Source organism: Hypanus sabinus, chromosome 15 (genome assembly GCF_030144855.1).
Source record: "Hypanus sabinus isolate sHypSab1 chromosome 15, sHypSab1.hap1, whole genome shotgun sequence".
Lineage (NCBI taxonomy): Eukaryota > Metazoa > Chordata > Chondrichthyes > Myliobatiformes > Dasyatidae > Hypanus > Hypanus sabinus.
In genome coordinates this window covers 42000297-42026667 of record NC_082720.1, presented here as the reverse complement: position 1 = coordinate 42026667, position 26371 = coordinate 42000297, and the positions used below count along the sequence as shown (strand labels likewise).

General features: G+C 38.7%; 1 protein-coding gene across 1 annotated transcript in view; it reads left to right on the top strand.

Moving 5' to 3' along the window:
- The window catches only part of LOC132405150 (glutamate receptor ionotropic, delta-2-like), a 497754-nt gene that overhangs the window by 298383 nt on the left and 173000 nt on the right, over positions 1 to 26371 (top strand). The window contains exons 3-4 of the mRNA XM_059989852.1: positions 8259 to 8543; positions 10124 to 10329. Of these exons, the coding sequence (XP_059845835.1) occupies positions 8259 to 8543; positions 10124 to 10329 (491 nt within the window). The remainder of the gene's footprint in view (positions 1 to 8258; positions 8544 to 10123; positions 10330 to 26371) is intronic.

Below are 26371 nucleotides of genomic sequence, written 5' to 3'. Positions count from 1 at the left end.
TATGGGATGCTTGTAAGGCTCATATTAGAGGACAAATTATTTCTTTTACCGCAAGTGTTAAGGAAAAAAGCTAATGAGAGAATTGAATTAGCCTATCAGTTGAAACAATTGGACCAAAAATATGCTTTGGCTTCAGATCCTGTTTTTATAAAAGATGTGTTGAAATTAAAACTAAATATGATCTGCTTTTAACTTATCGAATTGAAACTCAACTTTAAAAAGATAAAAGTCAGTTTTATGTTCATGGAGATACAACGGATAAACTATTGGATAACCAGTTAAAGACCTTTATAGTTAAATGACAAATTAAAGAAATTTATAAAGCTAATGGTGATAAAATATCTGATCATTTAGAAATAAATGATACTCCTGGAGAATTCTATTCTAAACTTTATAGTTCTGATCCTCCTAAAGGTAATACTGTAATGAATAATTTCTTAGATTGCTTAAACATTCCTACACTTGCTGATGGTAATCGAAAATTGCTGGATCAATCCATTTCTTATGAGAAAATTGCCAAGGGTGTTCACTCTTCGCACTTAGGGAAGGCTCCAGGTCCTGATGGTTTTTCTGGAGAGTTTTACAAGGTTCTTTCCTCTCCGTTAATACCTCACTTATATTCAGTCCTTGCAGACTCTTTTAAATTACGTAGGTTGCCACAATCTTTTTATGAAGCCTCTAGTTTGCTTATTCTTAAAAAGAATAAGGATCCAACTGTATATTCTGCTTATAGACCAATTTCCTTACTTAATGTTGATATTAAAATTTCATCTAAACTTTTGGCTCGTAGGATTGAAACTATTTTGCCATCTATTATTTCTAATGATCGGACCGGATTTATCAAAAATTGATACTCACACTTTAATATTCATCATTTATTGAATGTTATTCATTCTCTTTCTAACGTGATATTGGAATGTGTGATATCCTTAGATGCCAAGAAAGCCTTTGATCTGCTTGAATGGAATTATTTATTTAAAACTTTAGAAAAATTTAACTTCGGGCCCAATTTTATTCAATGGATTAAATTACTTTAATTATTTCCTCCACTCAGGTTCTTACTAAGTCTGAGAGTTCTAAGCCATTTAAACTTAAGTGTGGAGCTAGACAAGGTTGTCCTTTAAGTTCTTTGCTTTTTGATGTGGTCTTAGAACCTTTAGCAATTGCTTTCCAGAAATCTAATGATACGCTTGGTATTTTAATGAGGGGTATTATCCATGAAGTTTCACTTTATGCTGATAATCTTTTGCTCTACAATTCTAATGTGGAGTCTTCTTTACCTTCCGTACTTTCTTTACTCTCCTGTTTTCGTCACTTTTCAGGATATAAACTTAACTTTCATAAGAGTGAACTTTTTCCTTTGAATAATTTGGTGTTAGTTAATACTAATCTTCCTTTTAAAATTTTAAGAAATCAATTTACTTATTTGTGTGTAACAATTACTAGGAATTATAAATACCCTGTTAAAGAAATTTTTTTACACTTCAGAATTATGTTAAAAGGCACTGTGGCGACCCACTTTCTGCACAGGCAAACCGGCTCACAAATAGCCAGCATGCCGGGAGAGACCTTGGTAATGTACCCCAGATGTCATTTCTGCCCAGAGAGGGCGGGTACTAAGGATTAAATGCCAGCACCGCGAAGTTTGAATAAACTAGTCTCAAAACGACTTACCGACAACATGTCATTATTTCAGTGCTGTGTGTAGCACATCACTACATTGGTGACCCCAATGGTCCAAACAGGATTTGGACCAAAGATTATCGACTCTTCATCTGTTCACGCAGTTTCGCTAAAACTGCCGACTTTCTGGACGCTGCAACCACGCGTGTGGTTTAGCCAAGCAGAAGCCTAGTTCCAGATTCGGTAGATATCCTCTGATTCCACGCGTTACTAACACGTCGTGAGTGCCCTTGACCAGGAGATGGCCGCCCAGGTTGCGGATTTCATACAGTTGCCCCGGAAGAAGTAAAATATGAAGCATTCAAAGTCCTGCTCATTGAGACCTTTGACCTCTTACAGCATGAGCGGGGTGGCCACCTGCTTCACCTGGACAGTTTGGGAGACAGGCTGCCGTCAGCATTGATGAATGAGATGCTGGCCCTGGCTGACGGACACAAGCCCTGCCTCATGTTCGAGCAAGCATACCTAGAGCAACTGCCCGAGAACATACAATCTGCTGCTGGCTGATGCAGATTTCAGTGACCCCCGGAAGGTGGCGCCCTGGGCAGACGCGCTGTACAAAGCCAAGAGGGACAGCATGGCATCCGTCGGTCAGAATACCAGGCCACGCGCCAAACAGCGGACCAGACCAGGCCTGGCAGGGGAGCACACACAACACAGAGGCAAGAGTGAGGAGGACAGTGAACAGTGGTGTTTCTACCACCAGCATTGGGGCACAGAAGCCCGCCATTCTGGGGGGGGGGGGTTATGTGGCGGCGGCCCACTTTCTGCGCAGGCGAATCGGCTCACAAATAGCCAGCACACAGGGAGAGACTTTGGTCATGCACCTCTGATGTCATTTCTGCCCGGAGAGGGCGGGAGCTAGGGATTAAATGCTAGCGTGGCGAAGTTTGAATAAACTAGTCTCAAAACGTCTTACCAAGTGCGTGTCGTTATTTCAGCGCTGTGTGTAGCATATCGCTACAGCACTATCAAATTGGTCAACCCTCTCTTTATTGTTGATTGGCTGAATTAATTCTGTTAAAATGAATATTTTGCCTAAGTTTTTATATTTATTTCAGGCTGTATCTGTTTTTATTCCTAAGTCCTTTTTTGATTCTCTGGATTCCATTATATCCTCTTACATATAGAAAAATAAGATTTCTTGATTAAATAAAGTTCATCTTCAAAAAGCTAAAAAGAATGAAGGTTTAGCCTTACCCAATTTTAGGTACTATTACTGGGCAGTCAACATATGGAATCATACATTTTGGTTATATTATATTAATCAAGAAGTCTGTCTGGTCTGGGTTTCTTTAGAAGCTAATTCTGTTAATAAATTTTCTATCATTTCTCTTCTTGGATCCTCATTTCCTTTATCTTTAAGTAATTTAACTGATAATTTTGTAGTTAAACATACGTTGCGGATTTGGGTACAATTTAGAAAATATTTTGGTTTATTGAGTTTTTCACTTTCAACATCCATTTCTTCTATTTTTCTAAACCTCCTATGACTTAAAGAGTGGAATAGATTGGGTATTAAATGTTTTCAGGATTTGTTTGTTGGAGATAGTCTCTCTTCATTTGAACATTGTCAACTAAGTATAGCCTACCCAAAACCCACTTTTTTGATATTTACAAATTAGAGACTTCTTGTGTTCTCAAGTACATACATTTCCTAGAAGTACAGATAAGAATTTATTTGATTCAATTTTTAATTTGAAACCCTTCCACAATGGATCTATATCTAATATTTATGGTATTTTGTTGGGAATGAGAAATATTCCTTTAGACAAAATTAAAAATCTCTACGAATAAGATTTAGAGATTCCAATTTCTGAGGATACTTGGAATGAAATTTTTAAATTGGTTAACATCTCGTTGTTATGTGCCCGTCATTCCCTTCTGCAATTTAAAGTGGTTCATAGGACCCACATGACTAAAGATAAGCTGTCTCATTTTTATTCTGAGATACCTCCCTATCGTGATAGATATAACAATGGAAAAGCTTCACTAATTCATATGCTTTGGACTTGTCCGTGTCTTGAAAAATATTGGAAGGAAGTATTGCAAACTTTTTCGATGCATTTAAAGTAAATTTGACTGCTTTATTTGGTATTGTTGGAGGAAATGATAATACTTTGGAGACACATGATTTGCACATTTTGGCTTTTATTTCTCTTATAGCCAGGAGGGCATTATTGCTTAAGTGGAAGGATGCCACTCCGCCTACTCATATTAATTGGTTTAATGCTGTTATGTCATGTTTAAATTTAGAGAAGATTCACTGTTCCATTTCTGAAATTAGACAAGATTTTTTTAACATTCTGGGAACCTTTTTTGAATTTTTTTCATAATCTTTGATCTGCTATAAAGCACAGATGTTTCTTAATAATATGTTTTACTATATGATAAAGATTTTTTTTCCTTTTCTTTTTTTTAACCAAGCAGCTTTTTTTTTGGTAATGGGTTAGATTTTGTTCTATAATAAAGTTATCCTTTTTCAGTATTATGTTTAAATTTAATTTATATGGATCTGGGGTAATGAGACTATATTTATGATTCCAATATATTGTAATCAATATATATTATATATCCTACTGTACTCTGTATTCTTTTATGTAAGATACCAATAAAATATTGAAAAAGAAAAGAAAAAGTCCATTACATTGGACTATGGGATCATTTACTCATCTTATAAAATTTGAATAGAAAATGTCCTTGAACTTGGTCATATATGCTTTCAGGATTTTATACCTTATACCTAATGGGAGGGCAGAGAAGAAAGAACATCAGGGGTGTATGAGGCTGCTTAACTGAGGCAATGAGAAGTGTAGGAAAGGAAGCTAGTTTTTAATGCTGTATCCAAAACCGTCTGGAATTTCTTGCAGGTTTAGGGCAGAGCCATTGCCATGCCAAGCTGTGGTACATCCATGTATGTATTAAAGTCAATAGAATATATGCTTTGTCACCTTGACCCTGGATGTTAGATTTGTGCATTATAAACCAAAAAGGGTGGAGATTGGAGACATGTTGGTTCATGTTTGATATATTTTAAAAGATGTTAATATTTTGTTTTGTATCCTTCTGTCTCAAAAGATGGTGGATAAAAAGATGGTGGATAGCACACAGGAATAGTCAGCTCTTGGTAGTGCACTTCCTAGAGTGGCTGAGGAATTCCACTGTGGATTGGCAGTCTCTTCCACATTGGGTGAAGGAAGACGGGTATCTGGTTGGAGCCGCCCTCTCCTTCCGTAAGCTCTCTTGGCAGCCAGCTTGTTAATTAGAGTACTTCCTGCTCTTCGAGCAACTTTTCGAACTGCAAGTCTTGAGGTGGCCCGGTTATCTGCTATGTCTTCCCAGTTGCTCACATCTAAGTTGGCCAGCTTCAGGTCCTTTTACAGATGGCCTTGAAGTGAAGCTGTGGGAGACCAACTGGGCATGCACCCATTGCTAGCCGCCCATACAGCAGGGTTTTTGTGAGTCGAGTAGAGCCCATTCGTCTGACATGTCCTAATCATCTGAGCTCACTCTGGTTGAGAAAATAGAATATGCTGGGGATGCCTGCACATTGTTAGACCTCTGTATCAGAGGCTCTGTCTGCGAAGGTACATGCAGCATCCATCGGAGGCTATGCAGGTGAAAGCTGTTTAGTTTCTTCCCTTGGCTGGTACAGATTGTCTAGGCTTTTCTGCTGTAAAGAAGAGTGCCAAGAACACAGATCTGATACACGTATAGTTTGGTATTCACAGTCAGATGGCTGTCGGCTCTGTTGCTCCACACTCTCTTGTTCAGCCTAGCTACGACACCTGCAGCCTTGCCTTTTCTTTTGCTTAGCACAGCTTCAAGAGACAGTGTTTGTGATGGTTGACTCAAGGTAAGTGAAGGAGTCAACTACCTCTTGAGTGTGACCTTTGAAGGTGATGGATGGGAGCGAGCCAGTATCCCGGGCCATGACATTGGTCTTCTTCAAGCTGATGGTCAGCCTTAACTCCTTGCAGGCATTGGACAGGTGGTCACTGAGACACTGCACTTGGGCTTCTGTGTCGGAAGTCAGTGCTGCATCATCAGGAAACAACAGCTCGAGAATGAAGACCTCTTGGATCTTGGTCTTGGAGCAAAGGCAAGCAATGTTGAAGAGTTTGTTGTCAGCTCTGGTATGTAGGTAGATGCTCTCGGTGCACTGAGAAGGCATGAAGAAGAAAATGCCGAAGAGTGTCAGTGTGAGAACACACCCTTGCTTTATTCCACTTCTCACTGGGAAGGCTTCCGAAGTTGTGCAATTAAAGCAGACAGTACTGTGCATGTCCTCCTGGAAGGAAGTGGTCATGCCAAGCAGTTTTGGAGGGCAGCTTATCTTCTGCTGCAACTTGAAGAACCCATTTCTGTTGACCAGGTTGAATGACTTCATCAAGTCAATGAATGTGATGAAGAGTAGTTTTTGCTGCTCTTGACATTTCTCCTACAGCTGGCATAGTGAGAAGATCATATCCACAGTGCAGCTGCTTGCTCTAAAGCTACCCTGTGGCTCTGGGTAGTCTCTGGTATAAATTGATACTTATAACTAGACATATCCTATTCCACATTTTTGAGTGTCTTTGAGAATTTGTACTGACTTTTAATTATTCATTATCATTCATTAATGTATTGGAAAATCCACTGAGCTAAAATTAAGGCTTTTATGATGGCACAACAATTAATAGCATAATAGTAATGTGTGAAAGTGCATACATCTATGAAAAGGAATTAATAGATAGAACAGGCAAGTTAATGGTAGATGAATTTGAGCATGGGTAAGTATAACAGTTATAGATGAAATATATATATATATATATGATAATGCTTAAGATATGAAAATTTGTGAGTAACGGGTCTAAAGATATTTTAGTCCATATATACAGATTTCTAAAAGTATATTGATCAAGCATAAAGAAAATCATAAATTCTATTGATACATTAGGCTTTGTGCAGGGAGAGTTGGAATATAAAAGTGAAACCGGTTTATTCAAAATATACAAACCAAGTGGTATTGTGTTCAGATATAACACCACATCTTAGGAATAAAAAAATGGCCTTGTAATAAATACTGTGATAGTTATCACAAAGTTCCCAGAGATCTGGCTTGCTATCTGTTGAATACAGAAAATTAAGGATTGTATGGATTAACATTTTTAGGTCTTTGAGGTAAGTCAACTGAATGGACAAAATGTAATGTTTTGCTGCTTGAGAAGTCCCAGAAAGAAACATCTTCAAATTAGTGGTAGGTTGCTCAAATGAGAATCTTGGATTTTTTTGTTTTAAGACTGGTGAATAAGAAATAGGTACCAGTCTGATGAATAATTTTAAAACTGAGATTATTTATTTTGCAAGTATGTGATTAATGGATATGAAGGGAAGTCAGGGAGATGAAGTTACAATGCAAAGCAGTCGTGATCTTAATGAATAATAGAACAGGCTTGATGTGTTGCCCTGATATTACCAATTGAAAATTTGCTTCGCAGTACCGTTACGGTGCATCAGCAAGAAACTTTATACAAAGTTAGTTGGATGGTTTAAAAAAAAATGAGAGGAACGAATCAACTTTGTTCCAAACTTCCACTTAACTGTGCCCCATCCATTATTGCTTTTAAATTTAGATGTTGGCTGGTGGCGGTTATTGACATTGTGCTATCTCAGAGGAATTTATTCCATCTTAATCTTCTGGCCTCAGGTTTTCACAGTGGTGGGTAGGAAGTTGGGGGCATCTGAAGTACAGCAGGAGTTTGGAGATGTTGAGCCTTGACAGCAAGCCATGTCTTAATGTATTCATTTATCCCTACAGCATCTTACCTTGTATCGACCATTTTACCTGTCATTTAAAATCTCCATGGTATTTACTAGTTCTAAAATTGTGCCATTAATTCTCCTGACAAACTGATGTCACCCTTTATCCAATCTGTGACAAATTTATTGTTCTCCTGCATTCTCTACATGCTAGCTCTTTATATTTAGTCCCCCAGCTTGATTATGATACTTTATATATATCAATGATTTTGGCTCCCAGTTTATTGGGGAGGTTTACAATAAGAGGTTCAGGTGCTGGAATTATTTTCTTTTGTCTGTTACCAAATAACTCAGCCACATCTTTACTCTATCTTTCTAACATTGAAGAAAAGATCATGGATTTCATTTCTCCAAGATAAAAGTTTAATCATTTTGCTACATGCATCCTTCCACTTTCCAGTTAAATACTGAATATTGAATATTGAATAGTTAAATATTGAATACTCTAATGACTAAAATTTGAACCATTACTGGAAAATGCTTGCCTCTTCTTGGACAATTTCTCCTGAAGTTTCAAAGGCAGTTTTGTCATGACCATCAGCTACTTAGCTCCATATCCTCTGAAATAATTTTCTACAGTACTCTATCCCCACAAAATCCTTCCAAACCCCCAGATATCCTCTAAGACCCAGCCCTTCAAGCAGAAGTTCTTGTCCTTTGGTTCAAAGTTCTGTTGAAATCCTTAGGCTTTTGCTCCGTGTTTAAGGCAATAAATAAATGCAATTTTAATTATTTGTTGTTAATTATATTAACAGAAAATGTTTTTGTTTCAGCCTGTGATCTTGTGTCGCAAGGGATATTGGCTCTTGTCAGTTCCACTGGCTGTGCACCTTCTGCCTCACTTCAGTCCTTTGCGAATGGAATGCATATTCCTCACCTCTACATTCAACGAACGCCAGCCGGAACTCCACGCTCACGATGCTCCATTGCGAGGAATGCTAGAAGCAATGATTACACACTTTCTGTACGCCCTCCTGACTACTTTAATGAAGTCGTCCTTAAAGTAATCTCTGAATTTTCTTGGCAGAAATTCATGATCTTCTACGATGATGCATATGGTAACAACCCAAGCTTATTTCCCTTCTAATTGTCACTGATAAATAAGGAATTTATAGCATTGACTGCAATCTAACATTCCCATGATACTTAAGTTTAAATCTGATTGTTTGATATACATTTTAACGAAGTATAATTAAAAGCTAATGACCACATTATCTTTTCTGTATTGTAATACCAAAATTCAATAATTCAGATCAATGCATTTACAAGAAAAGGTGAAAGAAGTGAAAAGTACAGCTTGTCACATAGGAAATATGGTACCTTTATTTTTATGGGAACTTTCAGTGATGTGTAAATCTGAAGGAACTTCTTCCTCTCCTTCTATAATGTAAATAATTAATATCATATCTGCAATGTAAAAATTCTTTGGGTTGTTTTGCCAATATTATGGTAACATATCAGAGTCACTGTAACGGATCAAGGTGTGAGTTGCAATAACACAAAACTTGGGTGCACAACCCTCTCGAGGTTTCATTGTGCTTCCCATATTCAGCATCTGCTGCTACATTTTGCTGCATTCAGAATGGACATAGTGATCAAGCTAACAAAAATATTATGATAATAATATAACATGACCAGCATCTCATAAAAGGAAAGAAATTAACTTGATTTGTTTTGGTTTTGGTGAACCTTTCCTATTCTTAAGGCAGAAATTTCCCTGCTGGTTGTTGAAGGCAATTTTCTAGTAAGCGGTTCTTTTGATGTGAAATTATCCTCTATTGCGATTACTTGATTGGACATCTCTTCATGAATACGTTCTTTGGGATTTAATTTCCTTTGGGTGCTCCCTCTAGCATCTGGTTAACATGTTTGCATTAGATTCCAATGCAGTTCATAGCTAATTTCTGTTGCATGGATTATCAACTGCAATAAAGTAGCACAAGGTATAATTTAGCAACAACATGTAAACCGATATACTAAATAGTTCACAGGAAACCCTGCTGAACATGCAGATTGTAGGAGTAGTGGTGTACTAGTGAATTGGTTATTACTCCTAGTATCTGCCACATGTAGGATGCGCCATTAACTAGCTGTGCCACTAAATTTCTCATATCACTAGGTAGCATGATTATATTACTGATTAACTTGTTTCTTTCTGGGTGAATTGGCTGCTTGTAAAAGTACTAAGCTGTGATTATTACAGTTGATCCCTGATTTGTTGGCTTATATATCTTCAAAGCTGGTATCATCATACTGCCAACCTGAGAATGCACTAATTGGAAACCAAATGCCGAGTAAATTTATTTTCCATTATGGATACTTGTAAATAGCATCACCTCTACCACCACTGAATTATCTATTGTTCTTTAATTTACTGTTAACAAATTCATCTGCAAGAGGAATAGACAACATTTCACCCTAATTAGCTCATACCACAAGAGACAATCAAACCATTAATTACAAAGAATATTTAAGGTGAAGAGTTATTGGTTTTGTGATGATATATGAATGGTGGATCCTTTCAGTTATTGTATGCAACGAAGTCATAAAACAGTTAACAAGAAAACTAAATTTGCGTTAATACTTAATTAGTTGACCCAAATGAGTTCTCACACTTAATTATTTTCATCATGAACAGACATTCGTGGTATTCAAGAATTCTTGGGTCAAGCTGGACAGCAGGGAATAGAAGTCTCACTTCAAAAGGTGGAAACCAGCATAAATAACATGTTTACTAGTCTCTTCTCTACGCTTGGTTTCGATGAGCTCAGCCGATTTCGAGACATGCTTCGAAGAGCCCTACTTTTTCTCAATCCACGTACTGCGAAGACATTCATTAGTGAGGTAACAGATCTAATTTCTGTCTGAATTTGTCTCATAAATATTGATATTTGACTTTCAGCCTGAATAAATCTGTGGAAAAACACAAGAAAACAGTTGTTAAAAGTCAGAGATAAAACAACAAACTTAAAAAAAAGCACAAAAATTTATCGGAAATTAAGCTGATCATCATTCTTAAAAAATGTTGACCGAGGAATTATTTTAGTGACTGAAACTGAACTTCGCTGCTTGGTTAAGACCTACCTTAACATTAGGTGACAATTTACACTTGTCTTTGGCTGGTGCCGGACAGTCCAAGGTCTAATTTTCCTCAGGGTTAGTTCCTTTATAACTCTTCACCCCTTGTACAGCAAGTGGTCTACTGCCCCTACTGATTCTACAGCGCTTCTATGTATACTTCTAATCAATTTCACATTAGAATACTTAGTTATCTGATAGTAATAGTCATTTTCAGCAGTCTAAATGAATGCTACATTATAACCATAATGTAACATATTTATTAATTAGAAAAGGTTGTGTATCAAATATATAGTTACTTGAAAAAGGTTACCATGATAGATGCCAGCATTGAGAATATAGCGACCGGAGAAGTACTGCAGCAAAATACCAAAATGGATTAACATATGAAGTAGTAGGAATTTCACCAAATTATCAATGGAATTGCAAGCTTGAATTTAACACATGGCGAAGTTTACAATTTTTTTGTCCTAACCATTTAATTTCCACTACTTTCCATTCAACTAAATCCATCCACATATATTTCTATTCCATTCCCATCTTTTCCACAGCTGTTTCTGTACTGTTCCTCCTTTGGTAGAAAGTTGCACATTCTCATTCTTCTCTGGATTAGTGTTCTTCCTGAATTCCATGATTGATTACTTGCTGACTACCTTAAAATAACCTTTAGTTTTTACCTTCCCAAAAGTAGAAAATCTCTCTGTGTCAATCATATTAAAAACTTTAATAATTTTAATTATGTTTATTAGATTACCTCTCAGATCTCCGTTCTACAAAGGTAATGGTACTCAACTCTGTGCAACCTTTCCTGAAAGATTTAACCTCACAATTTTGGTATTACATTTCTAAGGTTATTTTTTTTTTGCTGCAATCAACATTATTTTTATGAGAGACAATGAAAACTGAATGCAATGCCACAATTGTAGTTGAACTAATGTTTAAAACAAGTATCATGTATCTTCTCTAATTTTCAATCCCACTACTGGAAATAGCCTTATTGGAGTAAGTATTTTTGAGTAATTTTATCAGGATTTCTAAGTTTTTACTTCTAGATCATTTTGTTCCTGAACTAATTTGAATTCTTATTTCCTGAGTAACATTTGACCTCTTACTATTTTTTGCCAGAATTAATACCTCACAATTATCTGAATTGAAGTAGTTTTTGGCTTGTTCTGTAAGTTATTCATGTAAATTTATAATTTGTTATAATTCATCTCTGTATTGACTACTTCCAATTTAACACCATTTAGAAATTTAAAAATTTCATTTTGATTTCAGAATCAAAATCATTAATATGAATATTACCAACACCAGCAATGCTTTAAGACTATTCACAGCTTCCCGCCATATGGGCTAGCTAATTATTCATTCCACTCCCTGTGCCATGATACCATACGCTCTGACCTTATTGATTTGTCTGTTACTAAATAGCTAATCAAAGGCTTTTCATAATGCAGACAAATTACATTTACTGCATTATCCTTGTTTGCCCTCAAAGTTAACATTTCAACTAATTTAATGAGTATGGCAAGACTTCTCCTTTTGAAACCTGCATAGTCTGCTTGTTATATTTCTGGCTAATTGATGTTGTTTTGTTCTCAGCTTTAGAAAAAGTTCCATTATTTTTCCATCATTGAGACTAATCAATTATTCTACAATTCCAGAGACATCTTCTATCTCTTTTCTTCATTATAGGTTTAACTTTAGTGTTCTGGGACTGTACATTTTTCTAATGAAATATTTAACATGTATCTCTACTGTCTCATCCATGGTTCCTAAATATAAGCTGTCGAAACCAAAAGATTTTTTCTGAAAATGGTTTATATAATATTTCTATTTAATTTTAAATGTAATTTCCTCACTATTGATTTCTAATTTTGTTTTCCATTCTTAAGCTTCTCTATCCTTTTCACTGTTTTTCAGCATAGTATATTATTTTGATGTTTTTATATAATTTAATTGTCCTCTTCGTTTTCCAAATTAAATTCTTTTTACTTTTCATCAAATGTCTTTGTATCTTGCAATATATCTTGTAAGAACTTCAATGCTTCTTTCTTCTCAAATTTCTCATTAGTTCTCTATTCAGCTGTGGTGCCTATTTAGAATACAGTTTGCCTTCTTTGTAGAACATATTTTGCTAGCTCTATTTTGGTTTTCATATGTTCCTGCCTTGTTCTATAATATTGTTTGATAATATTGTTGTCCATTCTATCTTCCTACCTATAGATGAGAAACATCTCCTCTTACACCTTTTATAAATGGAGTCAAAAAGAATATCTGAACACTTTGCAGAAATTTCATACCGTTATTCCCTTTTATCTCCTCCTTCTGACCATTGAATGTCAGCAAGGCTTATATCAACCACAATTACTATTTTTCAATTTTTGTTTATTCCCCCCAATTTGTGACTTTTTTTTCATTTTTCTTCCACTGTTCAGTGGAACCTCAATTAACCTGATTGGTTGGATATTAGCTGAAATATTTCATGATACAACACAGATTTTTGTTCAGAATTACATAGTTAATACACATTTCTGGAAGGAAGCATGTTGACAACATATCCTGCTAATTTAGAAATCAGCTTGGCACTTCCACCTGATTCCCACTATTACATGCTAATATGTTTCTAGGAACACCAATCCACATGTTCATTAGTTTTTCAGCCTCCAAAGTGAAATTAGTCAGATTGTGTTAAAAAGCAACAGGTTTGGAACACAAAAAGTTTTCTGTAGTGCTGTTTGCACCACAGCAGCTTAATTTAAAGAGACAGTCACATATTCATTTGTAACTTGCTCCTCTGTACTCAGAGACATTCTGAGAGCTGCTCTTTCATTATAGGAAGTTAGACTGCCATTTTAGTATGAAGAAACTACATACAGAGGTGCTTGTGTAGCACCACTATTGTTATTAGAAGAATTACAGCTGGATTAGCTGAATGCTTTGGAGCACCTCACAAATTACAAGGTTTTTCACTCCCTTGCTATTTTGCTTGTGGTTGACTGATGCACCATCAATAACTCACACTGAGACGTAAGGCGAGATATCGGCTTTTATTGACTGGAAGAAGGAACCAGGAGTGAGTGTCCATCATACTATGACCTGGAGACTGAGGCCGAGCGTCAGGCCTCAGATCGCCTTTATACAGGGGCCTGTGGGAGGAGCCACAGGAGCAGTCAGCAGGGGGCGTGTCCAGACAGGCACATAGTTCACCACATTGACCATCAGCAAAAGTTCCTTATACTCAATGCTGGAAAACCACAAATCCCTTCATTCTCAAATTTCAAAGTAAGCTTATTATCAAAGTACATATATTGCCTTAAGAAGGATTTACCCTCTTTGAAATGTTCATGTTTACTGTTTTACAACATTGAATCACAGTGGATTTAATTTGGGGTTTTTTTTGATACTGATCAACAGCAAAAGACTCTTTCATGCCAAAGTGAAAACAGATCTCATCAAAGTGATCTAAATTAATTAATATCAGAATGGGAATAGGAAGTAGAATTAAAATGTTTTGCCATTGGGAGATTCTGTTTTTTCTGGCAGATGTAGGTGCATGGTGAAGTGATCTCCCAATCTGTGTCCGGTCTCATTGATATGCAGGAGGCCACACCGGGAGCATTGGATACAGTAGATGACCCCAACAGACTTACAGGTGAAGTATTGACTCACTTGGAAGGACTGTTTGGGCCCTGAATGGTAATGAGAGAGGATATGTAGAGATAGGTGTGGCACTTGTCCTGCTTGCAATGATAAGTACAAGGAGGGATGAATGGACAAGGGAGCAATTCCTACGGAAAGCAGAAATTGTGGGAGGAAAAGATGCGCTTGAATGGCAGGGTCCCTGATGATGTATGCTGCTTTCAGAATCAGAAACAGGTTTATTATCATGGCATGTGTCGTGAAATTAGTTAACTTAGCAGCAGCAGTACCATGCAATAAATAATAATATAGAAAGAAAAAAATAGAAAATAATACATAAATCAATCAATTACAGTAAGTATGTATATGTATATTGAATAGATTTTTAAAAAGTGCAAAAACAAATAATATAGATTTTTTTTAAAGTGATGTAATGTTCATCGGTTCAGTATCCATGTAAGAGTCAGAGGGCCGAGGGGGAGAAGGTGTTCCTGATCCACTGAGTGTGTGCCTGCACACTTCTGTGCCTCCTTTGTGTTGGTAATGATGAGAAAAGGGAATGCCATGGGTGATGTAGGTCCTTAATAATGGACATCGCCTTCCTTTAGCACTGCTCCTTGAAGATGTCTTGGATACTATGGAGGCTAGTACCAAAGAGCTGACCAATTTTACAACTTCCTGTCACTTTTTTCAGTCCTGTGCTGTAGCAGTCCCCCAACACCAGACAGTGTTGAAACCTGTCAAAATGCTGTCCACAGTACACCTATGGAAGCTTTTGAGTGTTTTAGTTGAAAACCAAATCTCTTCAAATTCCTAATGATATATAGCCACTGACTTGCCTTCTTTATAGTTGTATCAATATGTTGGGACTAGGTTAAATCCTAAAAGCTCTTGACACCCAGGAACTTCAAACTGTTCACTCTCTCCATTTCTGATCCCTCTATGAGGATTCATTCATGTTCCCTCATCTTACCCTTCTGAAGTCCGCAATCCGATCTTTCATCTTACTTGCATTGATTACAAGGTTGTTGCTGTGACACCACTCCATTAGTTGGCATATCTCGCCCCTGTACTGCCTCTCATCTCCATCAGAGATTCTACCAACAATGGTTTTATCATCAGCAAATCTATAGATGGTATTTGAGCTATACCTAGCCACACAGTCATGGGTATAGAGAGAGTAGAGCAGTGGGTTAAATACACAGTGTTGATCAACGGGTTGCACCAGTGTTGATCGTCAGCAAGGAGAAGATACTATCACCAATCTGCACAGAGATGGTGGTCTTCCAGTTAGGAAGTCGAAGATCCAATTGCAGTGGATGTAGGGCCGTGCAGGATCTATTCCAGATCAGGACTGTGGGAAAAACGGTGTTAAATACCGAGCTACAGTCAATAAACAACATACTGACATATCTGTCGTACCATATCCAATACGGACATTGGTGACCATGGTTTTCCATACAGATCTATTCATTGTTTCTTTGGATGACTTCCATTTCCTCGATGTGCAGCCACCTGTCTGGGCTTTTGACGTACATAAGCCGAGGTCTTCCTCTAGGTTTTCTCCCCTTGATCTTTCCAGAGAGTGTGAGTTTTTCTAGTTCATCTTTCGCATGATGTGTCCTAGGAATCTGAGTTGTCTTTCTCTTATTGTAGGTATGAGTAATCTAACTACTTGGGTTCTTCTGAGAACTTCTTCATTTGATGTGTGTGTAGTCCCTGATATTTTTTACATTCTCATGTAGAACCATAGTTCAGCTGCTTCTAGTCTCTTTTCCATTGCTGGGGAAATGGTCCAGCATTCACTTCCATAAGTCAGGATAGAATAAATGTAGCACTGCAGTATTCTGTTTTTAGTGTACATGCTCGTCTTTCTGTGTTAATATGGTCTTCATTTTCTGGAAAGCTTCTTTCACCATTGCTATTCTGTATTTGATATCTGTGCCACACCTGCCATCATTTGTTATTTGGCTGCCAAGATATCTGAATTTGTTGACGTGTTTGATGTTTTTATTTCTGATCTTGATCACACATTTTGGGATGTTTGTCTTTCTGGAGAAGTCCATGCTTTCTGTCTTCTTGGTGTTGATTGAGAGGCCTCCGCGATTACTTTCTGCTGCCACTATAGCGAGTAGTTCTTGAAGTTTTGTTTCTGAGTCAGCTATTACGCTGACATAGCTGTTTGTATTGCCCAGGTGATTTAAGGCCATGTGAGAGCCATTGAAATTGCATTTGCAGTAGACCTATTGTGGCGATAGGCAAATTGCAGTGAGTCCAGATCCTTGCTGAAGCAGGGGTTCATTCTAGCCATGAACAACCTCTCAAAGCAGGTGGGGAACTTGAGAGCTTGAAAATGTCCATGAATACTCCTGCCATTTGGTTGGTGCATGTTTTCAGAATCTTACCAAGTACTCCTTCAGAGTCTGCCTCCTTGCGAGGGTTCACCCTCCTTAAAGACAGTCTAACATCAGCCCAGCCTCCAACACTGGCAGGGTTGGAGTGGGTCAGTGGGTGCAACAGGGATCTTCGCAGCTGTAGCTACATCCTCCCTTTTTAAAGTGGGCATACTGTAGAAGAAATTGAGCTTATCTGATAGTGAGGCATCACTGCCATTCATGCTATTGGGTTTCACTTAGTAGGAAGTAATGTCTTGCCAACCCCACCAGAGTTGTCGTACATCCGATGTCACCTCCAGCCTCACTCGGAATTGTCTTCTTGTTCTTGGAATAGCCTTCCACCAGTCATACCTGGTTTTCTTGTACAGACCTGGGTCACCAGACTTAAATGCCACATATCTAGCCCTCAGCAAACACTGTACCTCCTGGTTCACCCACGACCTTTGGTTTGGGAATGTACAACAAGTTTCTGTAGGCACACACTCATCCAGTAACATCTAGTCAGTAACATCTACAGCATACTCCTCCAGATTCAAAGATGAATCCCTGAGTACAGTCCAGAACACCAATTCAAAGCAATTCTGTAAGCACTCCTGTGCCTCTCTTGTCCATACATTCTTGTTTTTCACCACTGGTGCTACATTCTCCATTTATACTCAGGGAGTAGAAGTACAGCAGGTGATTACACTTACCAAAGTGTGGGCGTGGGATAGTACAACAAGCATTCTTGATGGTGCTGGTGCTACAAGTGATTAATGGTTGATGGTAATTATTTAGTGACATTTTCAGGCTGGCCTGGTTAAAATCCCTCAAATTGATGGTGAAGACATCAGGATGTGCAGTTTCGTGTATGTTGATCCCATTGCTCAGATGATCTAGAGCCTCTTTGACATTGGTCTGAGGTGGAATGTGCACCACTACCAAAATGATTGCAGAAATCTCCTATGGCAGATAAAATGGACAACAATTATCTGCAAGATATTCCAGGTTTGGTGAGCAGAACTGGGACAACGCTTATACATTTGTGCACCGAGGAGTTGCTCATGAGCCATACACCGCCACGTCTGCTTTTGAGAGATTCGACAGTCCTATCTTGACGGTGTATAGTGAACCCATCAACCTGAATTGCTGCATCTGCCATGGAAAGGGTTAAACAGGATTCCGCAAAACAAAGAACGCAGGTGGTCCCAATGTCCTAATGATACAACACCCCAGCTCAGATCTTCGATTTTATTTACTAGACAAAATATGTCTGCCAACAAGATAGTCTTTATTGGGAGTCTAAAGCCCTGTTTTCTTAAAGACACCTGTACCCCTGACCTGCAGCCATGTTTCCTACAAGGAGTCCTGTGAGAAGTATGGCCACAATTGGTATTGTTTCCATCGGTTTTAAGCATCAACAGTTTATTCAATTGCATTAAGATGCCTTTATTAACTGTACAGACCTTAGAAGCAGTTGTCATTCTCAGCTGCATCAGGCTGAAATGGGAATATTTAATTGTACCCATCGAGCGGTGCCCCGGAAGTAGTTACTGCAACAAAGTTCTGTGTAGATGTGCTGACTGGTGGCGAGAGCTTTACCTGTGATGGGCTTTTTGTAGGATTTTCTGTTCAAGGACATTTTTGTTTATGTACCAGGCAATGATGTAGCCAGTCAATATACTCTTCACTACACATCTATCAAAGTTAGTAAACATTTTAGATGTCATACTAAATTTTCACAATCTTCTAAGAAATTTGTGAAAAAAACAGTAGTGTTTAACAGTAAACAAATGTCTTTTTTCATTTGAGGACACATTGCCTTGATGAATTAAAATTTTAACTGTAACAGCCACTTGCTCCTCACTTGTGAACTCTCCATCTACTGCAGTTCAACATCTTTAGACTGAAAGGCATGGAAGAAGCATATTAGGCACTAAGGTTGTTCTATCCAAAATTGCAAGTTTTCTGTCAGCATTTCAGGAATTCTATTCAGTAATTCTCAGAATTACTATTTATATTACTATTTCTGAACAAAAACAGAAATTGCTGGAAAAACTGCAGCTCAGGCAGTATCTGTAGAAAGAAAAACATATCATTTCAGATCCAGGAACCTTCATCAGACCTTGTTTGATGAATGTTCACAGCCCTGAAGCATTACTGCTGCTTCTCTTTCCGCAGATTCTGCTTGGCCTGTTGAGTCTTTCCAGCATTTTCTGTTTTTAATTTTAAATTTCCAGCAGCTGAGATTTATTTTATTTATTCCTACTTCACCTTTGTCTAGTGGTTGGGGAAATATTGGATATAGGTAAACAAAGCATTCATCTATCTTGGGTCCAACACATGGATTAATGTAATCCTGAAGAAGGTACATAGCATTCTATTTATTGATTGATTTAGGCACACAGCACAAAACAGGCCCTTCCTGCCGAATGAGCCACAACACACAGCAACTTACCAAAGTCATAGTAGCCTAATCACAGGACAATTTACAAAAAACAATTAACTCACTAACCAATCCGACTTTGGGCTGTGGGAGGAACCCGGACCACCCAGAGGAAACCCACACAGTCGCTGGGAGAACACACAAACTCCTATCAGATGTCACCAGAGCTGTACTCCGAACTCTCAACGCCCCAAGCTCCATTAGTGGTGCACAAATTGATACACTACCATGGAACCCTAAAGGAGAACATTTATTAGGTGTTTCAGGAGATGATTAGTGACCATCATCTTGAGCAAATTTTTACAGATGCACAATGGAGAGCACTTTGACTGGTTACATTACTAACTGGTATGGAGGCTCCAAATGCACGTGGGGACAAGAGGCTGCGTCTAGTTGCATCACAAGCACAATCCTCTCCTCCTTTTTACAAAAGGCACTGCCTCAAGAGAACCGCATCCATCATTATGGATCCTTATCATCCAGGACATGCCCTTTTCTCATTACAGCCATCAGGGAGGAGGCACAGGAGTTTGAAGTTACACTCTCAGTTTTAAAAGAACAATTCCTTCCCCTCTGTTATCAGATTTCTGAATGATCCATAAACACCACCTCGCTATATCTCTTTTGCACTATTTATTTTGTAACTTACAGTAATTTTATATCTTGCACTGTACTGCTGCTGTATGTCAGTGGTAATAAAACCTGATTCTGGAGAACCAAGAAACAGGGCTCTATTCCCAAGTTCATTCAGTTGTCTAGAACAGTGCTGGAGACCAACCTTCTGCAAGCACTTGCTTAGCATCATTGCCGTGAGTCTCACACACATAAAATGCTGGAAGAATTCAGCAGGTCAGGCAGCATCTAGGGAAATAAATAAGCCGTCGATGTTTCGGCTCAAGACCCTTCTTCAGGTTATCTAGAGGGCCTCATATCCAACTCCTGATGAAGGCCTGAAACATCAACTGTTTAGGTAGATACTTTATTAGTCCCAAAGGAAATTACAGTGTCACAGTAGCATTACAAGTGCACAGATATAGATATCAGAAGAGAAGTATGTAAGAAAGAATTTTAAAAAATATGTTACCACAAACAGTCTAACATGAGGGACCATCACTTCCCCAGCTATAGGTTGACTCACTATAGAGCCTAATGGCTAAGGGTAAGAATGACCTCATATAGAGCTCTTTGGGGCAGCACAGTTGTCTTAGTCGATTACTAAAAGGGCTCCTCTGTTCAACCAAAGTGGCATGCAGAGGGTGAGAAACATTGTCCCGAATTAGTAGGATTTTCTGCAAGCTCCTTTGTTCTACCACAGCCTCCAGTGTGTCCAGTTCGACTCCTATAAAATAGCCAGCCTTTCTAGTCAGCTTATTGAACCTGTTGGCATCACCCGTGTTGATGCCATTGCTCCAGAACATCACCGCATAGAAGATTGTATTGGCAATAACAGACTGGTAGAACATGTAAATGGGATGGCAGGACTTTCATATGAAGAAAGACTGGATCAACTAGGCTTATTCTAACTGGAATTTAGAAGATTGAGGGGGGATCTTATTGAAATGTATAAAATTCTAAAGGGATTGGACAGGCTAGATGCAGGAAGATTTTTTCCGATGTTGGGGAAGTCCAGAATGGGTCACAGTTTAAGGATAAAGAGGAAGCCTTTTAGGACCGAGATGAGGAAAAACCTCTTCACACAGAGAGTGGTGAATCTGTGAAATTCTCTGCCACAGGAAACAGTTGAGGCCTGTTCATTGGCTATATTTAAGAGGGAGTTAGATATGGCCCTTGTGGCTAAAGGGTTCAGTGGGTATGGAGAGAAAGCAGGTACAGGGTTCTGAGTTGGATGATCAGCTATGATCATACTGAATGGCAGTGCAGGCTTGAAGGGCCAAATGGCCTAGTCCTGCACCTATTTTCTATGTTTCTATGTTTCTAAAGGAGAGGTCTGCATACTCCAAAGGACCCCAGTTTCCTCTGGAAGTAGAGACAACTCTGGCTTTTCATTTCCATAGATAGTGCCTGACCTGCTGAGCTCCTCCAGAATTTTGTGTATTGCTCTGGATTTCCAGCATCTGCAGAATCTCTTGTGTTTATTATTGTCTTCAGTCACCTAATACCTTGAATTCCTGTTGATTGAAAGTTCTGAGACTTCAGGGTGACACAAAGATTTTGTATGTCCTTTGCTTTATGAAGCAGAAACCCAACCACTGTGTTCACAATGGCCAATACAGAAGTGTGCATCACTTCCAGAGTAGAAGAGCGGTTTGACAACACTTCATGTGGAATATTTGAAGTGCTTCATGTGCAGTTCTGGTCACCTACTTCAGCAAAGATATAAATAAGCTTGAAAGAATGCAGAGAAAATTATGAGAATGTTGCCAGGACTTGAGGATTTGTTTTATAGGGAAAGGTTGAACAGGATAGGAATTTATTACTTGGAGCATAGGAGAATGAGGAGAGATCTTACTGAAGTACAAACTTATGAGGGGTATTGATAGGAAGAATTCATGCAGGTTTTCTCTGCTCAAGCTTGGTAAGAATAGAACTGGAGGTCACAGAGTAAAAGGTGAAATGAGAGGGTAGTGGGAGTGTAGAACAAGATGCAAGTGGAAGTGGGAGATGTGGGATTAGTTATAACATTTATAGCATCCGTGCCCCCAATTTACCCCTGTTCGCTTACGGTGAACTGCTGTTGCCCCACCAACAATGCGATACTTAAGTGTAAATACGGTGTACTGTCCCCCCAGTACATGCATGCAACACAAGTATCAGGCAATACAGCAAAAGCGAGAAAATGATTACAACTTTATAGTTTTTTTCTTAGTGATGAGTTAGTAGAAACAGATAACCTAAAGGCGCCAAATCAAGTCAAGTTACTTTTTTTGCCGTTTTGACCATAACTGCTGGTACAGTACACAGTAAAAATGAGACAAGGTCTTTCAGGACCATGGTGATATATGAACAATACAAAAACTACACTGAGCTACGTAAACCAACACAAAAACTACACTAGATTACAGACCTACCCAGGAGTGCATAAAGTATACAGAACAGTGCAGGCATTACAATGAATAACAAACAAGACAATAGGCACAGCAGAAGTCAGTAGCTTGGTAGTCCAATGTTACATAAATAATCAGCTGAATGGCGGCATCTGGGAGTTCTGTCCGTTTCTGTACTCCCTCCGAGTATTTCGTTGCCACAGATGTAGTCCAATTTAATGTCCATTGGAGAGCAGAATGGACGGGAGAGCTGACCGGCTAGGGCTTGCTTTTTTCCTGGTACGGATTCCTGCCCATTCACCTTGCTTCCGCTTCCTTGCACGCCGCTTACACTGTCCCCAACTCTGACCACCGGCATGAGCTGACTCCGAGGACTGCAGGCCCGATTCCCTCAGCAAGCGGACATTGGAGAGCAGAATGGACAGGAGGGCTGGCCAGCTAGGGCTTGCTTTTCTCCTGCCACGGACTCCTGCCCGCTCGTCTTGATTCCGCTTCCTCGAACACCGCCAATGACATCCCCAACTCTGGCCATCGGCATCAAGTGACTCCAAGGACTGCAGGCCCAATTCCCTCAGCAAGCTGAGGTCGCACAATGTACCCAGCAGATCTTCATGAAGGTTTGTTTTTGGGCGAACTCTGTATTGTAGCAGTAACTGGCAATAGTAGATAGCCACTCTGTTATCCATTGCCCTCAACCCTAATTGTGCCTTAAAATTAAATTTTAATTTAAGATTAAATTCAAAAAACTAAATTAAAGTAGCACCAGATCCGAAAGGCCGCTGCTGCCATGTAAGCTTATCAGTTTGTGCACATAATATTTTAATACGTTGGAGCTCACGCCTCCATCCACAACGTTCCATCCACAACGACCTTCCGAGCCTTCGGCCACTGTACGAACCGCTGACTTCCAGCGTCCGCCGCCCTGGAACCGCTGTCCACTCCTCACACGTACGTCCTCCTCGTTCGCCTCCTGACAAAGACCGCGTACTCACGCTCAGCTCACACATACAAGGTAGCATAACAATTCTCCATTGGTTAGTTTCCCCCCTTATCTGCAGTTATAACCCAAACATTCCAGCTACAGAAACCCATTACAGCATTAAGTAACATTACAGAGAAACCATTTCATTATACCAATACAGAGAAGCTATTTTGTTAGCCTGTACGGTTAACACCACAGTTAATGGTACTGAGAGCCCTACACAGTTAAGAGCAGTTTGAAAAGATACATGGATGAGAGGGGTCTGGATGACTCTGGTTCAGGTACAGGTAGTTGAGTCTAGGTAGACCAGGCTAGCATGAACTAGGTGGGCTGTAAGGACTGTTTTTGTGCTGTGGTGGTGCAGAACTCTAAATAGACCCTCCATATGTCGAGCCAACTTGTGTATTCAATCTGACAGGAAGGACAATATACCAAACATTTCACTGTGTATCCTCTCTAGCTCTTTGAATCATTCCATCTTATGGAGAAACTAGTCAAAGCCACTACCTTGCTGAGCCAGAGACACATGTTCAATCCTGACTGAGATGCTGTCTATGTTGAGTTTGCATGTTCTCCCTGTGATTGTGGATTTTTGCCAGGTGCACCTGTTTCTTCTCACATCCAAAAAACATGCGAGTAAGTAGATTAATTGTTAGAATCTGAGAGAAGTTAATGAGAATGTGGTGAGAATAAGAAAGGTGATCCTATTGAGATTAGCGTAAATAGGTGGTAGATGATTAGTACGTACTAAGTGAGTCAAAATGTGAGTTTCCATGTTGTGTATACGACTCAACCAATTCATTTGGGCCAATGTTACTGTGTGGAGTCATCCTCCAGTGAGTTGCACATGGACATTTCTTTCTGGAGTTCTAAGAGATCTAAGATGTATCTGAGCAGAGCGAGAAGGTAGATGTCCTGCTCTGCAATTAGCTGATGGGTCTCTATGCACTTCCTGAGCAGCTGTCAGTGTGTTACTTTTTCACAGACTTTATAATGTCTATTTCTACTATAGATTACTTGATAAATGTGCCATTTTTCTGACTTATTTTATGCTAACTCTAATAAAGAGTTACTCCATCTCCTCTTTGCCCTCTCTGTAATTTCTAAATATATTGTACCTCATAGTATTGAATTTCCACTCCTGCATTAAATTTGTTGAAATTTTGCAAACCCAATTCTATCTGATCTCTTGCAACTTATTGCTTTATCCAGTTTCTGTGTTTATTTAGTATAGCCTGTGCATTAATGTACAGACAGTTAAATGCATTTCAATAATTGTGCTTATTTTAACTATCCTTTTATATTTCTGTCCACTGATTCTATGTATGTCCTCACTACTTATTTCTTGAGATTCTGTCTATTCTGTCATATTTATTTAAAGCCTTTGAAACTTCCCATTTACTCTTGCCACAAGGACAGTGGATCCATTCAGATCAGTCAGAGCCACTCCACTGTTGGAACTGTATCCTGCTCTGTGGTGCCAGAGTTTCTTGAAAACAACTCTTCTTCATGCCATCTCTTTAGAGCCTTGTAAAATTCCCCAATCTCTCATTTTTGAGATCAATTTCTTTGTGATTTAGGCACTAGTTTGGAGATTATTACGTTTGAGCTAAATTGAGAGTAAAATACGTTTTAACTCTTGACATTCTCAACAACATCTCCTCTCTATTATGAATGGATCTCATCAACTTCAGTTTTCCTCATTCACAAACTTCTGTCCCATTGTCACAAGATATTCATAAATCTGGCATCAGATTGATGACAATAATCTTTGGAAATGTTTCATACTTACAAAGACTCTAGCCTTGGGATTGTCTGGTAGCTTTATCTAAACCTAATTCATTTCATTGATAAATTCACCCTTCCCTTTCACTCAAGATTAAGTGGAATTTTTGCATTTTAATTTTGAAAAAATGGTAAAGACATTTTATACACAAGCTGCACCTCATTTATACTGTAAGTGTTAAACAAAGCAACTTTTTCCTTTGTAATTCCAGATTTTAATCTCATCATGTTATGAATCCCACCTTATTTAGTCTCCACTCAACCAAGTAATCTGGGGTCACTGTCTGCTCCGGTGGAAGTTTATGCATTTTCTGCAGGTTGATGGCTCCAGGAAATAAATGGCTTCCAGGTTTCTATTAGTTTGTTTTAATGACTTGAACCCTTTTGTTAGCAATTGTTAGGATGGGAGATGAACACTGATTGCTTTTGTCATATAAAATTACGTATTATGTATCTTTTGTAACCTTGGCTTTAGCTGCAGCCTCTTTGTGTTACATTTTAGTTAGTTGTTAAAAGGTGCTTCAGAATAATGCAAGTTGATTTATATTCCATTTTCATTTGCACCTTCTGAGAATGTACTTAACCTCTGCTCAGCCTCATGATTCAGCTGAAGCCAAATCTTGATGTCAGCAAATGATATATAAATGTGCTAGATCACCAAGACAATTTAGTGCAGTTTTCTAGCCACTATGGACAAAAATACAAATTGGTAGAAGATTAAAGGATCAAATTTTACTCCCAGGCTGAGAGTTAGAGACACAAGTAGCTATCTTGGCTACTCAAAATACTTAAAAAGGGGAAAATACAATTTGCAACTCCGTTCAGGCCTCAGGTATAATAAGTTGAAATAATTGCTGCATACATGGTGGCCCCCTACTTACTTAAGTGTGGACTCAGTTGCATTTGTCCAAACGTCCTTGCAGTTTGCAGTTTAAAACTGCATTCATTCAAGCCAAGCTGGTAACAGATTGTACACATACATAGGCATAGAGTCATAGAGAAGTACAGCACAGAAACAGGCCTTTTGGCCCATCTTGTCCATACCAAAATATTTAACCTGCCTACTCCCATTGACCTGCACTGAGACAATAGCCTTGCATATCCTTACCATCCACGTACCTATCCAAACTTCTCTTAAAAGTTGAAATTGAGCTCACATGCACCACTTGTACTGGCAGCTTGTTCCACTCTCTCACCACCCTCTGAATGAAGATGTTTTCCTCCATGTTCCCCTTAAACTTTCACACTTAACCCATGACCTCTAGTTGCAGTGTCCCAACCAAACTCAATGGAAAGAGCCTGCTTTCATTTACCCTATCTATACCCTCCATAATTTTGTATTTGTTGTTCAGTTGTTAAGTCGAGTCTGACTCTTCATGACCTCATGGAATTTATCCATAAGGTTTTCTTGGCAAATTACTGGAGTGGGGTGCCATTTCCTTCTCCAGTGGACTATATTTAGTCTGACCTCTCTGCCATGACCTGTCCATCTTGAGTAGCTCTAAATGGTATAGCTAATAGCATTACTGAAATAAACAAGCCCCCTCACCATGACAAGGTAACAATCCCTGAG